Raw genomic sequence first — 26,565 nt, forward strand, 5'->3', positions numbered from 1 at the left:
TTTAATTAGGTGTCCCTGGAACATCAATTCCATGCTGCTGTAACTGTGCCCTCAAGAGGGCGTTCTCATTCTTTAGTTCTTCCAGCTGTTGCCTCATGAGTTCGGCGTCCACCTGGAGCCGTTCCGTCTCCTTCAGTGTGTCCGCCATCCGTGAGTTGGCCGTCCGCAGCTCGGCGATGTAGTCGCACGTCTTGGCCAGGATGCCTCCTTTGCTCTGCTTGGGATGAGAAGTGAAGAAAATTGTGCACAACACTGATAAGTTTGGGAGCCGCAAAAAAGGAAAATATTTGCATGTGGATCAGAAAAACACTGCAATTTTCCTATCATATCATATCGCAGAGCAAGAGAACAATCATTTCATCGGGGGACAAGACCTTGTATGTCAAATTTTGTGAAAATCACTTTTTTTTAATGAATTGTAAGATAATCAGTTATGGGATGTCCTGTCTATAAAATTCAAGCTGTCTTATTTTGAAAAGGAAGCTACTACAGCATGTCAAAAGGAAGCCAATCCCATTTGTTAAAAGTGCTTTGGCTGCCACGTGATATGTGCCTCTTCACATATACCTGTATCTATGTTGTTGTTTTTTTGTCAGTGTTTACAGTGGTTGTTAAAATTGTCTCCATGATAAATTGCTGCAGAGTATGTGCTACTGACAGCGAACATACCACAGCACAAGGGGAGACTTTTTTCAAATGTGTGTGATATTGGTCACACATGATCTTATGGCAACTCTTCACTTTCAATTCTAATTACTTTTTAATGGATAATGATGCCTTAAACGTTTGATTCAGTAATGAATAGCATGAGCTTCTATTTAGTGTGCAAATTTCAGCTTAATCTGATAATCCCTTTATTGTGGTTACTGTTTTACATCCAGATTTTCTGTCCCATTCATGGCATGGAGCACAGCTTGGTGAGGATTAAAACTTGACTGGACTCTACATTTCAAAGCCACTTTTCTCAACAAACATTTTTTTGGAGTGTGTTCTTTCTTTCTATGCTTAAGATAGGTTAGGAAAGTAATTTGTATTGAGTAATACATTACTCGAAAGCATAGACTCTGCTCATTCAGAATCTAACCTTTCCTAAAAATTCATGTCTGGTGACATTTCAGGGGGTTTGTGATCCAGGGTCACATAATATAGTAATTTAATGGCACCTGAAGGAACTGCAGTTCTACAGATTTACCTTTTCATATGAAAGGTAATTCTCACTTTTTTAAAAACACTGCCAAAATTGGATTACCCTTCACTACAAATGCTGTATCCAAGCAAAAATCTTGCTATAAAGCAAATATCCTGTACACGTGTACTACATCTGCTTCATCCAACAAACTCTCACTATAACTGAAATCACGCTATAATGCAATCAACTCATACTACAAATCATGTATCCAAATATGCACTACATGTCTCCCCGCCTCAATGCACAAAAATGGAGCTCACTGCAAAGTCTCACTGAAAGATCAACATACCTGTCCTTGTTTGGAATGGTCTGTGTTGCAGTCGGGGATAATTTTCGAGAGTTTGACGATCCAGTTGTTGATTTTGTCTCTTCTCCTCCTCTCCACCTCATTGTGGGTGGCTCTCCTCCTCTCGTCCCTCACTGTCCTCGCGCTGTCGATTTTCCTGACAGTGCAAATAGGAGCAGACGTGTCGAAGGTTACACCAAGCAATTGATGCAATTCTTGGCAACCTCAGGTAACAAATAGAAATCTGCTATTTTGCTAATTTTTTTTTTTTAGTGTTGTACCCGGGTTACCCAAACAAGAACACACAAAACAAAACAAAACAAATGAGTGAGAGCAATATTCAGTGCTTTATGCAATAAGATGCAGCATCATACCAAACTTAAGTCATTTCCACGACTGTTTGAGTTAAAGGGGAATGAGACCCAAATGTATAACTTTTGAACGGACTAGCCGATTTACGTAAAACTTCACTCTAACAAATGCGTCCTACTGATATTTCTGCATTCACTCAGTCCACATATATATTGGGCTTTCATTCTTCTTTAATGAAATACACAAAAATATGAGGAAAACATACAATATAACTCGTATATGCGGCCTTCTTAAAGGGATTGTAAAGATTTATTCGAGACTTAACGTCTGGTTTCTAACATTTTTTTGTGAAACAATGAGAAACCTCTCATAAACATGAAAGAGCATGTAAATCCAAGAGGGATTCAACATTTATTTGATGAAAATTGGCTTTGAAATGGCTGAGACATCCAAAACAGTGCAAATCCTAGTAAAAGGTTGGGACCCACTTTTTATTAGGATTGCTTTGTTTTACTTTGTTTTTTGGATGTCTCGGCCATTCCACAACCAATTTCCATCTCATAAACTTTGAATTCCTCTTAGAATGTTATGCTTTTGTATCATTTCATAAGTGGTTTTTTGGTATCTTGCAAAGAGTTCAAAGCCCAATCCTCATCTCCACCAATACTACACCATCCGTTTAGCCCACAGAAGACTAGTCCCGAGTATACTTGGGCAGGTGTCTATGGGAAATGCATGTCATAGCAAAATCAGTCCGTCCTCAATGGAATAAAGTGGACACATTCAACTTACGCATTGAACTGATGCGTCCTGGGGGCAATGGTCCTTTGTGAGGCTCCCTGAAGAACGTCTTGAGGTGACATCATGACGTAGAATTGACCTGCAGCAAAGGTCACAGCAAAGGTCACAACAAAGGTCACAACAAAGGCACTTGCATTAACACAAACTCCACAGATATCCACATTTGTAATTAATGTACAGTTATAAGCACACACAAAAATACTATAAAGGAAACACACAATTACTTGAAATTAAGTTTATCACACACTTTGCACATATGTTTTAACTGTTAGCAAGGATTTGCTGAGATCCTTTCGATAATCCTTGGCCTGTCTGGTTTCAATTCTGTCATTTCATGAAAACCCTTTACACACTGTTCACTTTCAACTCTGATAACTTTTGAAAGGATAGTGCTACTGTGTTCAAAGTTGAGAGTATCAGTAATGAATAGAATGTACTCAATGAATGTGGACAATTTAGTAATCTGACAATCCCCTCATTGTGGTTATCACAGAGTTGTACATCTTTTTTGTTTTTCTGTCCAATCCATGGTACAGCGCACAACTTGGTAGGATTAAAGGGTGTGTACAGTTCTGGTCGAGGTGAGGATTTAGCTTTTAACGTTTTGCGAGATATTCAGAAACCACTCTATGAGATGTCAAAGAGCATGCAGTTCTAAGGGGTATCAAAAGTTTATTTGAGGAAATTTGGTTTTGAAATGGCTGAGATATCCCAAAACAAGGTGAAACAAAGAGATCCTAATAAAGTTGTGGCATGTCGCCTTTTATTATTAGCACTTTTTTTGATATCTCAGCCATTTGAAAACCAATTTTCATCAAATAAACATTGAATCCTTCTTAAAATTATATGCTCTTTCATATTTCATAAGAGGCTTTTCATTATCCCACTTAGGAATGTTCAAAACATGAATCCCCACCTCAACCAGTACTGTACAGTCCCTTTAAGCACTTGAATAGGCCCTAAACTTCAAATCCTCTTTTCCCAGTGAACACTTTTCTAGATCGTGTACTTTCTTTCCTTTAATATTAATAGATAGGTTATGGTGGTCCATTTGTATTTGAGTTAGACATCATTTTAAAGCTTAGAATCTACTCTTTAGGAATCTGCCCTGAACTAAAAAATAAATGTCTGATGACTTTTCATTAGTTTTGTGATGCAAGGTCACATATACGTCAGCCCAGTATGACAAATGTCCCCACATACAGTGTACAATATATGTCAGGTCACATAATGCCATTGAGAGTTAGTTAAAGTCTCATGAAGTTTGTATGCTGTAAAGAGAAATAGCACAGGACTCTGCTAAAGCAGCCAGCTGCCCAATGACGGCTTACACACTTCACTATTATTTTTTTTTTCTCAGTGCCCTGCACATACTTGACAGGGAACTACAACTGATTTCTACTAATTGCAGGCATTCAGGCAAAGACTGAGTACTTTCAACATATGAGTGTCCATTAAACCCATTGAGGACGAGTCCCAAAGATACTTGGTCAAGCGTCTATTAGAAATGAGTGTTATCGCAAAATCAGCCCGTCCATAACGGGTTAATTTGCAACTTGATTGATACCAGAGTTTAAGCTGCCCAAGACAAGCAGGCAAGAGCCTATGAATATGAATATGCTACACTGCTTTTCACATACCCCCTGCACTACCCGCAGTTTGGGCAATACCAGCCCCTTCCGTGGTTCCAGCCGCCGCTGTCCCATCTGTAGAGATGGCCGCTGCTGCTGGGAAGTATGTGAAGCGTGTTTCCCCGCCTTGGCTCTCGCTCGTGGGACTTTCCCCATTGCTGAAGGGACCCTGGACAATCTGAGGTTGAAGGTCAAGGGTCAAAAAGTGGAAAGGTCGAGAGCTTTATAGATGAATGTCATTCCATTTGTGTTGCAAGTAAAAGCAATGCCAACGTTGCTCTTCAGTACAGGGATATGGCTGATATTGGTAAAAGTTCTCTTAATTATTGAATATAGATATAACAAAACATCATCATTATCGTATCAATTCCAGTGATTATAACCAACTTACACCACAAAACAAACAAAAAGTCACACGTCCTGACTGTATGTGAGGACTCAAAATATGTGAAAGGGTCAACCGAATTAATCTTGAATTTTGCATATTCCCTGAAAGAGCAATTTGGCTTCTATATTGTTGTAAAATTTGGGTTCATTAAGCAAATGGGGAATTGCTTTTAGCACTTAAAAGCAGTCTTCCTAGAACACCTTTTTTTGTAAATAGAATAGTTTGATTCTAATAGGTGTGTCTTCAAGTCCCCTTTTCTAATTCTTAACCCTTTTACACTATCTTCACTTTCAACTCTAATAATGGTACAAAACTACGCTACTGCTTTGAAAGTTGGCTTTGTCATGGATAGAATGTGTTAACAGAGCGCGCTCAATTTCAGCTTAATCTGATTTTAATCCCTTCATTGTTGTTGCTATGGAGTTTACATCCTGCTTTTTGTCCCGTTCACTGCACAGAGCATGGCTTGGCAAGACTATTAAGCTCTTAAATAGACCATATACTTCAGAGCCTCTTCTCAGTACACACTTTTCCAGAGTGTGTGCTTTATATCTAATAATACAGGTGTAAGGGTAATTAGGTTAGGAGAGTCCCTTTGAATTGAGTTATACATCATTTCACGCCTAACATCCGCTCTTTCAGAATTTGCCTTTATATAAAAATCCATGTCTTGTGACTTTTTGTTGGTTTTTTGATGTAAGGTCACATAAGTGTACATACCAGCTTCCAGAACATATCCTAACACAATTCAAGAGGATGATTTCTCAGGCTACATTTGTACGTAAGTCTATTTGATTCATATGTTAATTGGAAAGAGTAACACACACACACCCACACACACACACACACACACACACACATGAAAGGTTAACATGTTCTTTCCCAAATCACACAATCCATATCAAAGACTGTCATTCTACAATGTACAGCATCCACTATACATTCATGTACCTGGTAGACACCGAGTCAATCACAATGGAGCTACATGTAGACTGTCTCTTTGTTACACAAATGTCTGCAGTTTCACATTTGTAATAAAAGACCTCAGTTTTGAATCCACCCACTAAACTTCAAAGACGAGAGTCCTTGAAATGACAAAGATCAGAGCATCATGAGTTTGGACAGTCCAGTGGAGGGATTCAGGAGGGACTTTTGTCTTCTCTTTCCTTCTTCACGACTGATATGATCGTATGATAGAACACGTGACAACAGAGCACACAGCATACATACTGAAAAAGTGGAAATTTTTGCACATTCGCACAACCAGAAACTAGCAGATAAATAAATGCGCAAAGATATTTCTGCTTGTTATAACTTATATGTACCATTATGTATTAAATGTCTTGATTCCACAAGATTAAAAACACGCAAAATTCATCTTACTGGGCAGAGCGCAAAGAATTACTCACACAAAAATATCCACGTTTACAGTAATGACCAAATAACGCAAGCTATCCCAATATGTGCACGAAGCATCCATGTTGTCTGCGTTCTTCAGTTTGAATCAAAAACATTTCAATAGGATTTCATCATTGAAAGAGGGGAGACATTGTAGCTCCATTGCAACGAGTGGATATGAGTAATTTATTCTGTGCATTTGTATGACTTCTGCACTGTGGCATCAAGATCTTTCTGCAGTTTTGTACATTATGTGTTTTGTTTTTACACATACAATGTAGGACATATACATTAGTGGAGCTAAGATCTTGAGAGGTTGAGTTTCAAATATCAATCACATTAAAAGAAAGTATGCCTTCAAAAGCTTTGCAGTTTTTTTCTCTCTCATGCTCTATTGTGAATTGCTATTAAAATGTCATAACATTTAAGTGCTTAGACATAAAGTTGGGTACAACTGTATAGACGACCTACAGTGACATACATTTGACATAGAAGGGTACAGTTTCTCTTTCTTCTACCTTTCCACCTCCCATAAATGTCAATCAGATAGTATGAAACGAGTGTATCACCACTGATAGCCAAATCCAGGGAACAAGTTGGAAATCTCAAAAGTTTTCTTCTAGTGATACTCCACATGTATGAAAATATACAACTGTACAAAGTTTAAAATGAATGTGTGTCTGTATGCATGTGTCACAATGTTGGGGTGGGGGTTTGTGTGTGTAAGTGGGTGTGTTACACCTCGTTCTTGCCCTTGGGTGTATGTGTGTGTGTTTTTTCATGTGTGTGGGGAGGGGTGAGTGTGCATGTGTGCGTACCTGTGTGTGTGTGTGTGTGTGTGTGCGTGTGTGTCTTTGCATGCGTGTGTGCACGCAGTATGCTTCTGTGTGTGCTTGATGAATCTGAGATTACCCCTAAATTAGTTGATAATGCAAGCACTTTGGGCAGAGGAAAACCACACCCATTACTCACATGGCAAACGTGAAGCGTTCTTGTGAGGTACAATCATGTGACACTTAATGGACACTTAGGTGTAATAACATTAACTGACTTCATTTCATCTTTCACTCGACAGTCTCTCTTGTCTAGTCATGGAATCTATTTATTAACACAACAATAATTTGTACTCTTTAGTTTTCTCTGGGGCTTTTTTTTTTTTTTGGGGGGGGGGGAGGGGGCTTATTTTGTTTTGTTTGTTGCTGTTGGCAGGTTTTTTTTCGGGGGGGGGGGGGGGGGGTGAACGATGGTCAAATTGACCCTGCATCTCTTTGTGTTTTCTTCCTTGATACAGTGCTAGGATTGTAAACCAGCTAATATTTGTCTTTCTTTGCAACACTCATCAAGAAACTTTGAAGTGGTGCGCTGACAGGATGCTATATGTTTACTGTACAATCAGCACATCAGTATCGAAGTCACTTGTAGCATTCGATTCCCACTTTCAAAGAAATACTTCTTGTCTGGTTTACTTTGAGTTTCAGGGAACTACTCTTCCATTTGTGTTTGCTTGCTTTGTATTGTTTTGTCTTATTCAGTTGTTCTGTCATGTTTTTCACTTTGTTTTGTTTTTCATTTGTTTGATTTGTTTTGTCTTGTGTTTCTTATTCTAGGCTGAGAGAAAGTCTAGAGTGAATAATCGTAAAAGTTGTTATTTTTGCTAGGGTTTAATTTTCGCCAATTTCCCAAATCACAGTTAACCATGAATTCAACAACACAACAACAACAACAAATGTTGCCATGTGCTAGGATGATAGTGCGTTTATGATGATCTTGGTGTCACTTTGCGAGAACAACTTCTTGCAAAAATGTCTGCGACCTCCTCATTCGCAAAAATATCTGTGTGCAAAAATAATGGTGTATTTAGTAGTAAATGAAGGGGTTAATAAGATCTTTGCATTAATATGCTCTCTCATACAGAAGTATGACTGTCTGTCTCACCTGTGTTAGAGCCTGTTGGCCTTGTGGAAAGGTAGTTACCACCGTCTGTGGACTGGCGTCGCTGTCCCCGACCTGCACCACGCGATACGTCACCTGACTCTGACCGTTACTGTCTGTGCGGAACTGATACTATTGAGGGGTGAGAGGAGAGATGAAGAAAGATGCAGTCACGTGCACAAAGCAGAATGGAGATCACCCCAAGAGGGTTTTTTCATTGATGAGAGAGATCCTTCTTTCGTGCTCTGCGGCTCCCAGGCTAAAGAACTGAGTGGCATTAAAACCTTGGTCATGTGATCACAATGAGAGTGCTATTATGACTTCACAACAACTTTCAAGCATAACACAAATTTGTACCATGGATATACTGTGAAGTCACAGCAGGCAGGCAAAAAGAGATACAGTAATTTTTCACTTCTGTTTTAAGTGTGGAACCATCAGTCATTTCTGGCACAGAAAATTGTAAAGTGCTAAAATACAAGTGCTGCAATTCAACATCATGTATAACTCAAGTTTAAAGGGTGTGTACAGTTCTGGTCGAGGTGAGGATTTAGCTTTTAACGTTTTGCGAGATATTCAGAAACCACTCTATGAGATGTCAAAGAGCATGCAGTTCTAAGGGGTATCAAAAGTTTATTTGATGAAAATCGGTTTTGAAATGGCCGAGATATCCAAAAACAAGGTGAAACAAAGAGATCCTAATAAAGTTGTGGCATGTCGCCTTTTATTATAAGCACCTTTTTTTTTTTGGATATCTCAGCCATTTGAAAACCAATTTTCATCAAATAAACGTTGAATCCTTCTTAAAATTACATGCTCTTTCATATTTCATAGACAGGCTTTTCATTATGTCACCTAGGAATGTTCAAAACATGAATCCCCACCTCAACCAGTACTGTGCAGTCCCTTTTATAGTGACTACAGTTGAGTCAACCCAACAGACTGGGTTAAGTTGATTCAAACTGAGAAAATTGAAAGATGTAAAAGTTTTGGATTTCTAAATGCTTCACATATTTACTTCTTGGTGACAATGGTTGCAACCTACATTGTACCGTCTCAAATTACATGACAATGTCATCAACTTACGATTCCAATGATTCAAGTAAAAAAACAACAAAAAAAGGCATACAACTGTAATACCTACAATTGTACTGTAGATTGACAAAACAGAAACAAAGAATGGTGAAAAGGGTAGAGGTTTTTCTGATATCATGAAATTAAGCAAAGATCTGTGTCAAATGTGTATAGGGCAAGAAGAGAGTTCCTTCTTAAGGCTGATGGTAGTTTGATACATTCACATTTTTGAAACAAACATACAGTTTGCATAAAAATGTAAATTTATAAATAACTAGAAATGTCGCTATGGCAACTGGTATGCCTCCGCCATAATGCACAATTCTCCTAATAGGTCTATAGTACGTCTTGCCAATGTGTGATGACAGTTTCATCTTGGCAAAACATTAAAATGACATGTTATACTGTAATGTGTTGAGTGTTCACTTTCCTTGAACTATCTAGATCTAATTGGACGAATGGCTACATTTTCTAAGAGAGTTATATGTATTTGGGGATATGATGACTTTTAACACTTTTATAAGTGGATGCACTGAGCCATTTCAAAATATAGAGAAAAAGTGTAATTTCTGCATCAAATAGTAAATTGTTAGAATTTTGACCCTCTGACCTTAACATTCCAAAGAGAATCACTGTCGGCAGAACATGCATAAATATTAGTTTCATGATGATACCTTCAGCCACAAAAGTGAAATCTAATGAGTTGGCCTTGACCTTTGACCCCCTGATCTTGACCTCATGACCACAACATTCTCGAGATAATCAATGCCAGTCAGTACAGAAATGTATTATGTTCCATGAAGATACCTGGAACGCTTTCCAAGATATGAAGAAAAATATGAGATGTTAACATTTTCACTTGACCTTTGAACTTTGACCTCATGACCCAAAACTCTCACTAGAGAATCTTCATTGGTTAATACATGTATGCACTAAGTTTCAAGAAAATACCTTGAGGCATTGCATAGATATGGGGGAAATAGTGAAATTTTGTACATCTGACCTTGACCTTTGACCTTGAGCATGTGTTCCCATGAGTTGACAGGCACAATTTCACCCCCTCATACATTTGTACATATAACCTGCCAAGTTCCATTTGGATACCTCAAACGGTTTTGAAGGTACATGTATGCTGTCCACAACATTGATTATGGAGGGACGGACGGACGGAAGGACGGACAACCCGAAAACATAATGCCTCCGGCGACACTTCATGGCAGAGGCATAACAACACAGCAAGTGCATGTTAATAGCATTATATCAGAAAATGGTATCTTAACCAAAAAAAAAAAAAAAAAAAAAATATGTGGGGTTGGCCAAGAGTGCCAACAAACTGTACTTCATGTGTATGGGACATTACACACAGGACACTACGGGACACTACACACCAACTCCCTACTTGCGCATATCAACTAAAACTGGCAAGTAGGCCTAAAATGTAAAAACATACCTCATGTCCGTGTACATTGGAGTAAAAGATTTAAGTTACTTGCCCCCAAATGTCCATTTGGGCATCTGTACTGTAAAACCAGAAATGTTTGTCTGCATGCAGCTTTTCCGCATTGCACAAGTGAGCCACAATTGGCAAAAGTAAAATGCATGTGAAAGTTTTTGTCTGCACAATCCAGTATAATATGTAGTGTACTCCTAATTTTTTCATGGTCGGCAATTCGCCAAAGTTTCATGTTGCAAACAGGCAGTCGGCTCCAATTCGCACAAACCTTCATGAAGCGATTATTTCGGGTTTTACAGTAAATTCTAATATAAGGTAGCGGTAATTATATTTCTGTAATACCCCAAGGGTATTTTGACATTCACCCTGACATAATACTCTGACAGTGAATGATTATTATGCACCAATTACATGATAAGGGTAGGATACAGTTACTAGTCAGTACTTGTTTAAGGAGTGGGTCTGGAGTGCTTTAGTCTGGTCACTTTCACTTTTATTTTCGATATATACAAGACTTTAATTTGATTCACGGTCAGCAGTGAATGTTTGACTTGTAGATCTAGCAATACAAAAGACTGCTCAAGACTTTGTGCTCGTCTGCAAGTGTGTATTAAAGTATAGTGTATACAATGTACAATTTGTAGGTGTGTGCATGTGACATTTAATACAGATTGTAGCAGAAATTGTTGGGTTTTTTTTTTTTGCTTTTTTTGGTTTTTTTTTTAACTCTAGACATACTGTATATATATACACAAAACACCAGATAACTATACACTTGTGTTAATAGCATTCTACATTGTATGCACTATCCATGACAGCTCTGATAACTATATGTGTTTGGAATCAGTTACATATATTATTATATCTTATTCGAGTTTGATTTCAATTGATTAATTGATTATTATAGAGTATACATGTACAGTACAACATATATTTTGTGGGGTTTTTATTTTCATGAATTTTGCGATACACTGTACAGTAGGTGCTATTCATGAATTTATTTAGAACATGCAAATATGTTGCAACTCTGGTCCTGACATGATTGTGACATGTACACACTTGTATGATATGCATGCACAACTTATTTCTGCAATCATTACTGTACTCCGCGATCGCGAATTTAATCAAATGTGCAACAAAAAAAAAGAAAAAATTAGAATACATTCTAGTGGCTATGAAATGTTATATCCTATCAATGAAAACAGAGAGATGTTAAACGTATGATAGAAGTTACCTGTAGGACCTACTGTAGTATAGTGTACTGCTTTAAGTTTTTGTTGTTTTTTTTTCTGTGTGTGTGTGTGTGTTGTTTGTTTGTTTTTTTTCAATACTATAGGACCATGATGTCTACGACGTGTCCTGCATCTGTGATACTGTAAAGTGTACAAGGTGGCCAGACATGTCCGTGTATTGTAAATGTCAAGCTCGGTGCGGAGGATGAAGCGCTGGGATGCTACATCCACGTTACCTTTCCTTGACTACACTGTTGATGGGCTAGGCTAGACGGAACGTTTAACAATACCTGGATGTTATCTGCAAACTCTGCTCCCCCACCATCTTCTGCGACAACCTGGTCTCCTGTGGACGTGAATCAAATGAAGAGCATTCACAAATAAACTCATCAAGTACTGGGGGGAATTCACTGTGGAGAAATTATCACATTGTACTGACTACTCATCAAATTGGCAACTCTTAATTTTACTGTGTAGCCTTTATTCAAGAAAGACTACACTATTGTAGATAGAACTTCAGTTCAGTGTACAATATACATGTACATGTACGTCACTATACTTGTAGTTGTACCAATTTTGCACTAATCACGCCTCCCCCCAAAAAGCAACAACAAACAAACAAACAAACAAAAAACAAACAAACAAACAAACACACAAAACTGTAATTTACCAGGAGGGTTGAGAAATATTAAGTTAAACCTCCTATATTGTGCTGTCCAATTTTTATTTAAAAAAAAAAAAAATCAGCTTGATACTCAGCAGTCTGGAGGCTTTTGATAATTCTGCAATGTACTGTATGAATAAAATGGTACATGTACACGTTGTATATCATAAAATATATATCAAGGGTTAACATTATAAAAGACAAGTTTTCATTCACCCTATGACAGCGCTGCCAACATTGGAAACTAGTTGAGAGTGAGACTCCCATAGGCCAATGCTATAATTTAGGAGTCAAAATGAGTGAGATCAATAGAAATACATGCAAATGAAATAAAGTTTTAGAGTGAGAAAGGACCAAAATGAGTGAGTCTCACTCTCAATGAGTGAGAGTTGGCAGCCCTGTATGAGATATACATACATGTACATGTACATGCATGTCTTCAGCAATGAATGATAGCATATTAGCAATAACTATGATGTCAAAACATAATGCACCATAGCAGAATTATAGTGGTTTCTGGGGGTTATGGGTCAAATGACTGGGCCCTGTTTTATGAAGAGTTATCCTAGATACTGTAATTGAAAAATGATTTCAATGGTAATTCTACTATGGCACCCTGTGTGGTATTAAAGGAAATTTATAATCGGTTTATCTTTTGATAAAATGGGGCCCTGGACTACCAAAATTTTCTGAGTTCTTTCATGTGTACAGCACAAAGCAAGGCCAGGTACAATGTACATACTACACTATAACAGGGCTGCCAACTCTCACGCATTGAGCGTGAGACTCACACATTTTGGTCCTTTCTCACGCTAAAACTTTATTTCATTTGCATGCATTTCTATTGATCTCACTCATTTGACTCCTAAATTATAGCATTGGCCTAGTATGGGAGTCTCACTCTCAACTAGTTTCCAGTGTTGGCAGCCCTGCTATAAAAAGTATGGGTACTGTAGTTTAGAAAGGGCCCTCAATAAATCACACAGCGAAAGTGAATTCCATTGTGCAGGCTCTGCAATGAAGAGTACACAGTTCGCAGAATCTTCCTGAATACTCAAAAATACACACAAACATATACAAACAAACACAACAGACAAGCCACACAGATTGGCAAGATGGCTTTAATAAATTTATTTGCATCAAAATCATGATTATTCCTGTATCAATTTGGTATGATTTGTGACCGTGCATCACAGTATGTACATGTAACCACCAAAAAGTCACCAGACATGGGTTTCATAGAGCAGACTCTATTAAAACTTTAAAATGATATAACTCTTGAAATACAAAAGGACTTCCTTGACCTATATATCTAACTAATGGAACCAGAGTACATGTACACACTCTGAAAAGTTTTGGCTGAGAAAAGAGGCTTTGAAGTTCAGGGTCTATCAGGTATTCATGTGCTTCATCTCACCATGCTGCGTTCTATGCAATGAATGAGACAAAAAGCAGGATGCTCGGACAAAGCTCTATAGCAACCACAATGAAGGGATTATCAGGTGAAGCTGCAATTTGGCACACTAAATTTGGCAATTTAGCTACTCAATTCATTACTGATATATGTGTACGAACTTTCCCAGCATGAGCATCATCCTTTCAAAAGTTATTAGAGTTTAAAGGTGAAGAGCCTGTAAAGGGTTTTAAGAAATGAAAAGGAGTCTCTATTCAAAAGTCATTGTGTACATTGTACATGCGCATAATCACACTAAAAATTCTATAAATATGTACAATGAAAGTGTCGGCAAAATTGCAAAACAAACAAACAAACAAACACAATTTCAAATTCATTTTACGGTCCAAAATTGAAGAATCATGTAGAAGAAGAATTGCTCTTTCAGAATATATCAGCATTAAAAAATTACTACAGTGTATATTATTACTGACTACATTGTAGTTTGACCCCTTTCAACTATCTTGAGTCCTGGCATAACATTAGGTCAAGCAACTTTTTGTTGGTTTTGTGCTGCACGGTCACATTTTATCCTAATTATTATTCATGAGATACAAATTTGGAAGTCAGTGAAACAAATGTTAATAGCTTTTGATACTGACAACCATGATATCAACAACAAATGATTTTTTTTTTTCAAACACATAAAAATCTGGGGTTTTTTTTAATAAGACACTTTAAATTTTCAAAGAGCTCACAGATGAAATGTCAGCAAATGTTTGAAATTTATGCCAAGATGATGGTACGGTCCACTAACATATCAGCCATATCGAGTGCATTACTTGTATATTATAATCTCTATTATCCTGTTATCACATTCATCCTTGTGCAAGCAGGAGCAGTCTCATCGAATTTCCATGAATCACCTTGAAGTTTTCTTTTTACTACGTGATCTTGGAATTTGACCTTGCCCTTCCACCTGGACTTCAAGCTCAAACAAGTTACGCTCAGGACTTGACTTGCACACTGTACAAATGTAATTTGTAAGCCACAGTAATGCAGAAGCACCTACATGCATAAGAGTACAAATAGGCCGACATTTCTTGCAAAGTGCATACTACTACTAATAGTCAGGAAATTATTGATTCTACCACACATTGGGTTCAAGGGTAGTGCTTGAAGTACACAAGGTCAAGGGTCAAACCTCAGAAAATTCAATCATGGTTTTTGTTGCAAATGTTTTTACTTTTTCTGTGTTTTTTTTTGTTTTGTTTTTTTTTTTGTTTTTTGTTTTTTTGTGTGAGCCAGACCAAGAGTGTCGACAAACAGAACTTATCCTTTGTTTCCCAAACAGTACAATACAATGTGAATGCCAAGTTTCATTCACTTACAAGACCAGGGCCCTGTTTTATGAGTATAAAGTTGATTTGTTGATTGGTTTATGGCTGCCTGTGTGTTAGGGAAATTCAAAATCAATTATAGATATCTGTTGATATAACAGGCCCCTGGTACATGTAGAGAAACACACATTACACACTAACACCACTCAGACATAAACATGTGCACTCTGTATATGTGTGTACATGTACACACACACTCTAGGGAAACATGAAACAACAGTGGGCAGCTCAAACTTTCTTTGATAAAGAGAGAGAGAGAGAGAGAGGGAGCGTGGAGAAGAGCAGACTCAGGTGTTAAAAGGGTGTAGAAATACAAGTGTATAAAACACTTTAGTCTGCTCTCTTTATAATAAAGAGTATTCATCATACTTTGTAAAGCTCATTTTTTTAAACACTGCAGGGGAAAGCAATCATAGTCCTCGTGGGGAATATTGTTAAATTTTATCCTTATGGGTAATAATGCGATTTGGGTATTAGAAGCAGGAGTTACAACATTAAACAGCTACATTGTATTACTCAAGCACTTGAAATGATCAATTCATTATGACACAACTTACATTTCACATGGTTGAGTGACTTTAGACCTTTGATTTTGATTCATTATAATGTATAAGTTTTTCATAATGCATTATAAGGTTTAACCAAATTTCGGGAAAATAAGTCCAGACACCCAGCACAGAAAAGCTCTGGATGGCATTTATACTACATTATTTTAGATATTTACAAAATGGGGGAGTAAAAACACTCACTGATGCAGATAAAAAGAAAGAAAGAAACAAGGATCAAACAGAACTACACTTGTAGTCTATCAGTTGGAGAAACTCAGACAGTTACATGTATGTGCACATTCAGAGATCAACCTGCACTCTGTCGTATAAATCACAAGTTATTTACTTGTAATTACTACACTTCATTGAACACACACTATATTTAGAAGCCATTCATCCCTAAGAGCGTTTCTCATCGGCGCTTCCATTCAAACATTGTATGTACAATGTAGAATGAAAAGCAAGGTTTCGGAATACATTTTTACAGTCAATAACTAATCTACACCTAGGCATCACAGGAAGTTTGTTGTCATTGTTGTTGTCTGTAAATTGATGTACCTGCAATATCTAACAAAGTCTGTCCCAAGAACATATACACACATGTATATTTGTAGACATACACAGCTAGGGCTTGAAATTCATCTCCCTGAAGCACTACAGAGTAGAATTACATGATGGATCAGGGTCACCAAATGACAGTGACATTGTAACTGTGCATGTTTCAAGGAAGAGGTGAAACGTTCACTACATACCATCTGCTAAATGGACCGTGACGGCACCTTCTTCTCCAAGTTCCTTTTCTTTGTCTTGTGTTCTGCAAATACACACACAAAGAATATATCCAAAATTAATGAAAAAAAAAATTATGCTTTATCCCATGCATGTTACATATATGTTTTTGTACCAGCACATTAAAGATGGAGCACATACTCACCTTGCAGTCAAAAACATATGATTTAGTGCGAGGCAAGTGAAAACCTCCCACACAACTATACTTGTATGAGTTCATCACAGCTGTGGAGGTCTAATATTGCACTAACAGCCACCAGATAAATGACGGATAAATTAAGTGTCCTGATCGTGTTTCACAGAATGAATGAGAACATCAAATAAAAATTCATATGAAAGACACAATGTAAGTGTATTACATTTCTGGATCTATCTATTGTTGTTTGTCTAGAATATCAAAAGAAAGACAAACAAAAATTTGCAAATGAAATGCACTAAAAAAAAAAAAAAAAAAAGCACATGTTCCCTTGTGTTCTTAGGAGGATTCCATGACGTTCCCACTTTGAATTTGCAAGACAGGGTTTTCTAGAAATTCGCCCACCTACGTGTACGTGTACTCAAACACAAGAAGACTGAAATTGCTCACCGCATTCGCTCATTTCCAAGTAATGACGATTTCGCCATCTTTCCCCTACAGCTCCCAACCACAAAGGGGGCAAAATGCACTCCTCCAGATATGAATATCAAATTTCCCCCCTTGCTCATCAAAGAGGCGTTACTACGCGCTCAATAGGTTGCTCCACTTCAACGAGAGTGGCATGGCGATAAATGAGGGGTGAAAAAAAAAGAAGAGAGCATCATACTACAAACTCACGCATGGTACTTTGCAAGTGGATGCGTACCCGAGCATTTCTTAAGCCCAGGATGGGGATGGGGGGGGGGGGGGGGGGGCGGGGGGATGGGGTGGAGGGATGCAAGTTGAAAATGGCTCGGAAACTTTAGGCATTGTCATGTGACCTGACCGAGAAGGGGACGGACGTGTGGCTGAATGAGGCGGGGGATTGATGAATGAATGGAAGCAAGGTAGCACCTAGAGGGGAGACTCGACCCCGAAGATCATGCCCCCCTCTTGTGGAAAGTGTCCCTCGCTTCACACATGAATCTTGCGCAATTTTCCTACAATGCAACTTGTACTACATTGCTTTCAAAACTGTGGGATGAAAGATCGAGAGCAGTCCTTGAGGATGATTCTATAGGCAAGGCAGGTCATGCTACAAGCTACAACTTTGCTTTAAAAAAAAAATATGTATTTTAAATCAAACTTGCAACACACCATCAATCATGTGTAGGAATGAAACTGGATAGATGAAGAGGAGTTCAGTGAGCTGTTATAAAGTTTGTCTAGATAGTGTATGCAAGACTTATCCTCTACAGTAAATGTGACAATCTCTGACTCCCCCCCCCCCCCCACATATTATCTTTTAATGTACAAAATGTACAATTGTAGTACTGAAGTCTTAAAAAAAAAATGACGCTCCTAGCCTCTGCAAAGCCCTCCCCCGCCCCCTCCAAAAAAAAATAACAAAAATTAAAAGAAATAAAAATTATAAATGCATACTATAAAAACATTCTGAAGGCAACAAAAAATATTGTGGTTGGTTTATAAAGGCAATAATAATACTAATAGAAATTAAAAGAAAAAAGATATGCACACTATAAAAACATTCTGAAGGCAACAAAAAATATGGTGGTTGGTAAATATCTTTAAAAGGCATGCTAGATGTATTTTTTTCCTTTTTAATAATTAAAGAAAAAAATAAAGTTGACAGAACTCTTAAATATGTAAGGCTTGAATCTCATGAAAAGTGTTGCAAAATGACCTCACCAAGAAATCATGCTTCCTACAACAAGAATTAATTTGTACTAGAATAAGTGCATTTCTCATGGTCAACCTATTTCGTCTACTCTCCCTCTCCCGTTTCCTTCCCAACGCCCAACAAAGTGACCAAGAGGGGGAAGGTGAGTGGCTACTCCAACAGCAAAGGGTCTTTATATTATAACAGTTTATAAATGTTGTATTGTGTACATCGTGCAATCCAGTGCATACTACAGTTATATATAATCTACATGTATAATATTCTGGATTATTTTGATGAAAAAATTTTGCCTCAAAATGTGAACATTTGGTGGTTGGAATTCCATGCTGCTGATTTTTTATTTTTTTTTAAAGGTCATTTGGAGGTTTGTTGTGAGGCATGTGGAAAAAAGTCATACAGTATGAGCATGAGAATGACCCCTGAGGTGTGAGTTTCACACCTAATGGTGTTGGAATGCACCAAGTGATGGAACCATCTACAAAAGTTACCTCACTTTTCAATAGAAACCTTTATGCACTTGAGTAGTATTGCCTGCAATTTGACACACTACAATGTACAGTTTGGGTTGTTGTTGTTGTTGTTTGGGGTTTTTTTAAGGACAATAAATCTCAATGACTTCAAACCTGTAATTCCACATTCCTCAACAATATGCAAGTACAAATACATGTTGATTTCCAGTAGTGCATGCATCTTTTCTCTACTAAAAACAAACAAACAAACAAAGCTGTACTTCAAGCTGATTTACATGTAGTTACAATTGTTACCTGTGGTATACACCCTCAAAAGGCAAAAAGGCCATTTTGAATTGCTTCACAGAGGAAACCATTATCCTCTGATATTTATTTTCTTCAAACAATGAAACAATACTCACAATTTTTTTTGGTTTTTTTTTTAGCCTCACAAATTAAAATTTTCTTGACCTGCATCTTGTATCAGTTTCAATTGATAGTTTGACATGCATGGAAAACTTCTGTGGCATCTTCTCTTTTTTTAAGCAATAATTAGGATAATAGTTAACATCTTGTGTGTGTTTTGTCTGTCTGAAGGACACCCTTTGCACGCCGGGACAAAAACTGGGAGGACAGTGGGGTCACGTTGCCGGAGTCATGGGGGTGCGCGTCACCCCTCGAGACCCAGCCCACATGACTTGACATGATTCGCTGGGGGTAGCAGACAATAATCGGGGCATCCTGTCATTTCTCCACAAATGATCACCGGCAAAGATTTTTTTTCCTCTCTCTCTCTCTCTACTCTGCGTGCCTCCTGCCCTTTTTCTTCAGTTGCTTTCTCCTTTGTGAGGTCAAAACTTGTCACAACTTAATACTCTGAATTTTTACTTTTAGCATGACATGCAAATAAAATGCAATTTACTCCCACAGTAACAACAAAATTGCAGTTATGCTGTTTGTTTGTTTGTTTGGTTTTTTTTTATTCTTCTCCTGGTCACACAAGAGGTCTTCTTGTGGAGCATGAAGCATACTGTGTGTTCATGTGTAGTTCAAAAATCATGCAAAAATTCAAGAGTGTGCACGTCTCAAACCAGTAGCAAACTTGACTCATATGTAATACGTCATAATTTAGTTGAATACAATAAGAAGTTGTACAGCATTCACAAAATGAATAGGACAGGCATGAATATGTCCTGGTTTAAGAATTTTTTTTTTTTTAATCAATTTTTATTCAATTTCAGGAATACAGGCCCTACATGGGAGGGAACATATGAATTCAATCAACACAGACAAGCAAACCATTTACATTAATGCCTGAATGTGAATCAGTCATCTACAGTTGTAGTATACATTGTACAAGTAGTATGTACAACGTATGTAGTACTTTCGCATCCTATGGGCCCCCGAAAATAGCCATACTATATGTACGTATGACTACAAAGTACAAAATTGTAAGAAGGCATCTCCAGTGGAAAGACAATAAAATGGTAATGGCTCTACTATGTACTACATGTGCTAACAATAAAATGATTGTTTCATTTCTCAAAATTAAGTGTACATCTGTTGTCTGTACTGTACGTCATTGCTGAACTTTGTATTTTGTGTGCTCTTCCCTAGGAATCTGCATTGATCCATCTATAAAGAGCCATCCACAATGTCCCGGTATTGACCTACAATGTTATACAATGTAATGTACAAGTGTAGCTCTTGAAGCTTCAGTAATCATGCATGAAAGTTTAAGTATGATGTACAAAGTCAATCTGTTGATTCTTGATTTTAGCAGACATATACTTGTACTGTAAAAGTGGAAATTTTCGCGGTGTTGAAATTTTCGCGTATTTCACGCAACCAGAACCTAGCGCAAAAAAATCATGCGAATATTTTTGCTTGCCATATGTTCCAGTAGTTGGTGTCTTCATTCCGCGGAATTAAAAACGCGCAAAACTCTTCTAACCCCGCCGAGCGCGAAAAATTAGTCGCGCGAAAATATCCACTTTTACAGTACCGGTACAATGTATATGTACAATGTATACTATAAACTGTGGGTAGCAAAGAGCCAAACACAACTACATGTAGTGTTCTCAGCACAGCACATTGCTTATATACAGGCCATATATACTTACAAAGAAAAAAAGGAGAAAAAAAACTTGACCACAAATATGAAAGCATTGATAAACCCTTACTTTGATTCCGCACCTAAAGGGTGTGTACAGTTCTGGTCGAGGTGAGGATTTAGCTTTTAACGTTTTGTGAGATATTCAGAAACCACTCTATGAAATGTCAAAGAGCATGCAATTCTAAGGGGTATCAAAAGTTTATTTGATGAAAATCAGTTTTGAAATGGCTGAGATATCCCAAAACAAGGTGAAACAAAGAGATCCTAATAAAAGGCGTGGCCTGTTGCCTTTTATTATCATCACTTTTTTGGATATCTCAGCCAACTGAAAACAAATTTTCATCAAATAAACGTTGAATCCTTCTTAAAATTACATCCTCTTTCATACAATATATTTCATATCACAAAGAGGTTTCTCATTATCTCACTTAGGAATGTTCAAAACATGAATCCCCACCTCAACCAGTACTAGGGGAAAGGAAATTGCTACTTCAATCGGCCATACAACTGTATCCTTCACAAAAGAGCAGGTCTACTCTGCAAACTGAAAGCAAATGTTGCAAATCACAATCAGTCTGATTCTTTGGCTTTAACGGAAGTTGAACAGTCACATGACAAGGAGTTTTGTATCGTTAAAGGTACTAGCCCACATTTGCAAACCCACGAAAATCAAAACTGCATAAAACAGGTCCAATATGACTTCAAGTACAAGTTATAACAGTACACTTGTGTAACATACCTCACATGTCGCTCTTTGTCTGTACCATTCGATAAAAGAGAGAAAATCATCGTTTTAAAATCAATTTTCAAACCGGGTCAACCCGACCCAAAATCGAATTACGAGCGCGGGCTATAGCTACGTACATTGTACATGTAACACGTACGTGGACCGGAGCTAGCGAGTGTTATACGCATGCATACGGATTACGGTGCATTTTCATTTATTTTTATGAAAGTAATGGACTAACTGGAACGAAATTTTGCACAGGTGTTACTGCAATCATACCCAAACTCCATGCTAACTATGAGAGTCAGACCAATTGCTGCAGGTTTACAAATGTGGGCTAATACCTTTAAAATGTGACTGCCACTCTGCAGATCTATACAATGTACAGCGAATGTATCCTGGACAACGATTACAACAATCATCTTCAACTAGACCTCACTTCATGTATTTGTCAGGCATCATCTTTGTTAGATTTAAATTACTTGAAGGACAAACTTTTACTTTTTCAACTTGAATATTTTGGGTATATAGCGCTTACTCTATGCTTACGTGTACCATCCAGCAAGGATGTATCACATCAGTACACAAAATGGAAACAATGGGCACCACTTTCTTCACAGATAATAATGCTGTCTTCCACATTATTACAAATGAGAAATCAGAAAAATATGTAACAAATTCATAACAGTCTTATCCAGTGAGGACTTCAGGTGTTGTCTACAGTGTACAATGTACAAGTACAATGTACATACCACTGGATGTAGAATACAACGGTAAAATTCATGAGTCTACACATGTACAACTTACAGTACCGGTACCTGTGTACAATGTACAGTACTGTATGTCATGTTACATTTCTGTTTGAATTGCCTTGAAATTTGAGCTACCACAAAAAGACTCCCTCAGCTGCATTTAGTTTTTCGATCAGCCGTCAAAATTATTACCCTGAATTGCAATATGTGGAAATAATTCATCCAAAGACATCCTGCAAACCTTGTGACTGGATGTTGTACAATGGTGAAAAAGAAGGCTGAAAGCAATTTCTCAAAACTCACAGATGCACAGTCTACATGTTTTTAATCTAGTGTACTTACTGAAATGTGCCATACATGTACATTGTACAAATTGTAAATTGTGATTAATTAGACCTACATGTAATACTTTTTGTAAAGGCCGTGTCACACCTTTCCGGGCAAGCCTTGCGTGCAACTTGCAAAGAGCATTTTTGACTACCCGGAGGTCCCCGTAGATGATCCGCACACGACAGTACCTAGCATGTATCTCAACCGTAGTCGCCCGGAGGTGCGCACGCATATATTTTTACCTACAACCGTGTTTAGGCCCTGTCACACCTTTCCGGGCAATAAAGCTACTCGGACTTGTTACGTGTAGGGATTTTCTAGCATACCGGACATTCCTGAGGGCAGAAAGGGATTTAAGCGAGTCAGCGCATGTGTCTTACTTGCTGGACGCGTTCTACTTAAATTATACTTGCGAGTATACTGTGTGACCTTTGTACCAGTCGCGTGGGGGCTGACAACTCAATGAAGGAATTCCTCTAATGGAATGGCTGAAATCCCACAAAATTTCATTATCTTGGCTGCATACGGGACTGCGAAGTACCTGCGTGGGAGTTGCCTGGGAAGTGCTGCCGCTAAGGGCCTCCTACTGGCGTTCTGCGTGGACCTCTACGGGCATTCCCGCGACTCACCCGGAAAAAGTTTTGGTCATGTTCAAAACTTGGCTGCGGTTAAATCGGACTTGCGTGAGCACCTCTGGGCAACTACGCGCTAGATACTGTCAGGTGCGGACCAACTGCGGAGAGCTCCAGAGAGTAAATTTGTTCCCCCGTACGGTATGACAAGGCATGAATGAAAATTGCAAACATTCTTGTTCGCCCGCTGAAAATCTTTTACGTGCTGGAAATCACCTCCTCGCCACAAGCCCGCGTAGCTTGCCCGGAATGGTGTGACACGGCCTTAAGTAATATCAAGTTCATAAATTTGCTTTTAACTGAGACCCACTCTGCACTGCCTCTTGCCCCTCCCAAGTCCACCACACACCTTGAAGTTCAGCATACTGTAAAACAAGGAATGTTCACATGTATGCATCTTAATTTCGCAAATTTCGCGAAAGCCAAGATTCGCGAAATTAAAATGAACGCGAAAGTTCTTGTCTACACTACAAATGTATGTGCATTTAATGTGAGAAGCAACTCGCAAAAATTTCATGCCACAAAAAAGGCCATTGTTTCCAATTTGCAAAAATTTCATGGCACAAAAATATTGTGTTTTACTACAGTAAATCCACGCAGCAAGCATACAGCATGTACAGTATTCAAAATAAGGTGCTGTCATGATGTAGTGGTCTTTGTGTTTCTAATTTATGACCAACACACAGATCTTATTTAATTTTTTTTTCCCCCTACTGTAGCACGAAGTGAAATCATTTTGTAACACTTTATACCAATTTTGTAAAGTGAATCATTCTTTCAAACACATTTCTGTTGTTATAATGTTTTAACTGATGATGGCTTTTCGGGGAGGAGAGGGGTGGGGGTGTCTCCTTCCTAGCGTATGGAGCTTTTGAATAACATAATTTTTAAGCTGTGGTTGCGCAAAATGCATAAAAATTTCAACACCACAAAAATTCCATTTTTACAATATAGTACATAGTACACAGTACGTGGTTGCACCAACCTGCTCTTAAAATTAAGTGTACACATGCAATGTGACTGTGTCCATTGTACATGTATGTTCTACATACAGTAGACCTGTACAACTACAGTATGTACATGTACTTGTGATCATATCACAAGGAAGGTCTACAGTTTAAAAAAAAAAAAAAAAAATTGTAGATTTGCAGACAGGTACAAAATGTACATGTGTGACACACAAGTGCCCCTCAGATTTTTTAAATGCTTTATCATTTTATTGTTTTCATAGAGAATATGAATCTGATTACTGTACACTGTACATAATATGAAAGAGGTCAAAGACAAAGAAAAGTACATACAGTGTAGACTATCTCAGAATTATTTCTGTGACCCACAATTCTATTGGTCAAGTTTGAATTGGCTTTCAAATAGACAAAAATAAACATGCAGTGAGCTATTTAACATAATTAAGAAAGTTGTTGTAGGGAATTATAGGCCTTTATGCACCCAATTTTCAGTTGCTAAAAGGGTTAAAGAGCTCTTGCATATGGGCAGTCCTGTGAGGTTGTGTTTCATCATCTGATAGGTCTAAAAAAGCCTGCACAAGGGTTTGACCTCCCATGCCACAATTTGATCACGCACAAAAGCATCTATAGGTTTCTGAACATACTCTAACTTTAATACATGAAGCCGGCAGTCAAATTTTGGACAGCGTTATGGTCAAATTATGCCCCATGTACAATTGTACTTGTGGCTTGTATAGGTAGCGAGAATCCTGCGATCTGGTCAAGAGCTACGTGTATGCACTGATTTTTTTACTGGCCGCACGCTGAGTCATAGTGGTATTATCGTGCACCTGTAGCAAGAGTACAACTTGTACGCGCACTTGAAACAAAGGTTCACGCACCAAGCAAGAGTTCGTGCACTTGGTAGGAGACTCCTATTGGCTAAAAAATCATGCATCCATGCATCCAACAATTACTGGATGCATGGTTTTGATGATTTTCAGGCTCTCATCTAAGGCAAGCCAAAAGGAAATGCATCCAGTAAATTTGTCAATGGGCAATTTAATAAACATGGTAGATAAATGGGTTTTGGGCAAGAAAATTACCCATTACATAACACAGATGACGCACACATTTTTTTTTTTTTTTTTTTTTTTGTGCGTCAGTCGGAATATTAAGTGTGCATGCAGTAACGGTGGAATTTAGCCTTCGGCTAAACCCACTCAGCTTTGCCTCATTAAAAGTTGCCTTTCTTTACATGTATTATGCACACAATTACAACTGATGCCCTCAGACCGCCTGTGTGCGTCGCGTCATTTGTATAGCGTCTATTGACTTTCGCTTCCTTAACCAGGATAGTGCATTCATTTATAGCATGCATTACCAATATTGAATTGAGGAGACTCGGACTATTAAACATTAGTTACATTAGACTAGATTTAGGCCCTACTGCAGAATAATGGTAACAACACTAACAGTTACAGTTAGATAGAGCCACGGATGGAAGAGGGTTATTAATATATTCACCTCCACATTCATACCTGAGCTGCAGTTTGGGGATTATTTCAACAAGTAACAAGTAACAAATAACACTACAGAAACCTACCAACTTTGCATTCTACTTCTAAATCTACATAAATTGTATGTTGATAAGTTTACTAGGCCTACGTTAAATTCACATCTATTGACATTGTTACAATTTGTACGGTCTTACAATCACATGCTGCAAGCTAGTCTGTGATAGTGAACTTTATAGGTATAGGTTTGGCTTGAGCCCAACAGCAGCATGCATTTTTTTTTTTACAACATAATCTGTAACAGTTTATAGGTCCTAGTTCTGGTGTATCGTTACACAAAATCTCACAAAGCAGCATTGCACCGCCGCAAAAGGCTACACCGGCTTGCTTGCCTTGGCCATAAGCCATTGCATTCACTGTACGCCAGCCCGCACACAACTGCCTCGCCGATCGCCACCACAACAAAGAACCAATCGAATGGGCGAGCGGAGTGCAACGTAAAACAACCTCAAACGTACGAAACAGAACCCAGCGCAATACAGAACACCATACAAGATCTACACGCAGGCATTTTTAAACTCCTGCAGAAATAGGGTGCGACCAAATCATGTAAACTTATGCTCAATTCGAACTGTCTTGTGTGAATATGTCCTTACCCCTGATCCAAGGTTTGATCTAGAACATCCATGTGGTCGAAGTGAATGGGAAAAGGGAAAACGAATCAGGATTTCTAGCGGTGATCACGGGGCCAAACAAGTTGGTCATGTGAGCCAAACGCTGAACATGTG

The 26,565-nt window shown here is 38.1% G+C and overlaps 1 protein-coding gene across 1 annotated transcript; it reads right to left on the reverse strand.

Annotated features, from left to right (window-relative positions):
- On the reverse strand, window positions 1–26,565 carry LOC140229959 (upstream stimulatory factor-like). The gene is made up of 8 exons (XM_072310159.1): window positions 26,434–26,565; window positions 16,454–16,515; window positions 11,987–12,042; window positions 7,941–8,069; window positions 4,229–4,397; window positions 2,580–2,667; window positions 1,479–1,632; window positions 1–214 (listed from the first exon to the last, which is right to left on the reverse strand). The coding sequence occupies exons 1-8, from the start codon at window positions 26,463–26,465 to the stop codon at window positions 2–4; spliced, it is 903 nt and encodes a 300-aa protein (XP_072166260.1). The 5' UTR covers window positions 26,466–26,565; the 3' UTR covers window position 1.

The sequence above is a fragment of the Diadema setosum genome, chromosome 6 (assembly GCF_964275005.1).
Source record: "Diadema setosum chromosome 6, eeDiaSeto1, whole genome shotgun sequence".
Taxonomy (NCBI): domain Eukaryota; kingdom Metazoa; phylum Echinodermata; class Echinoidea; order Diadematoida; family Diadematidae; genus Diadema; species Diadema setosum.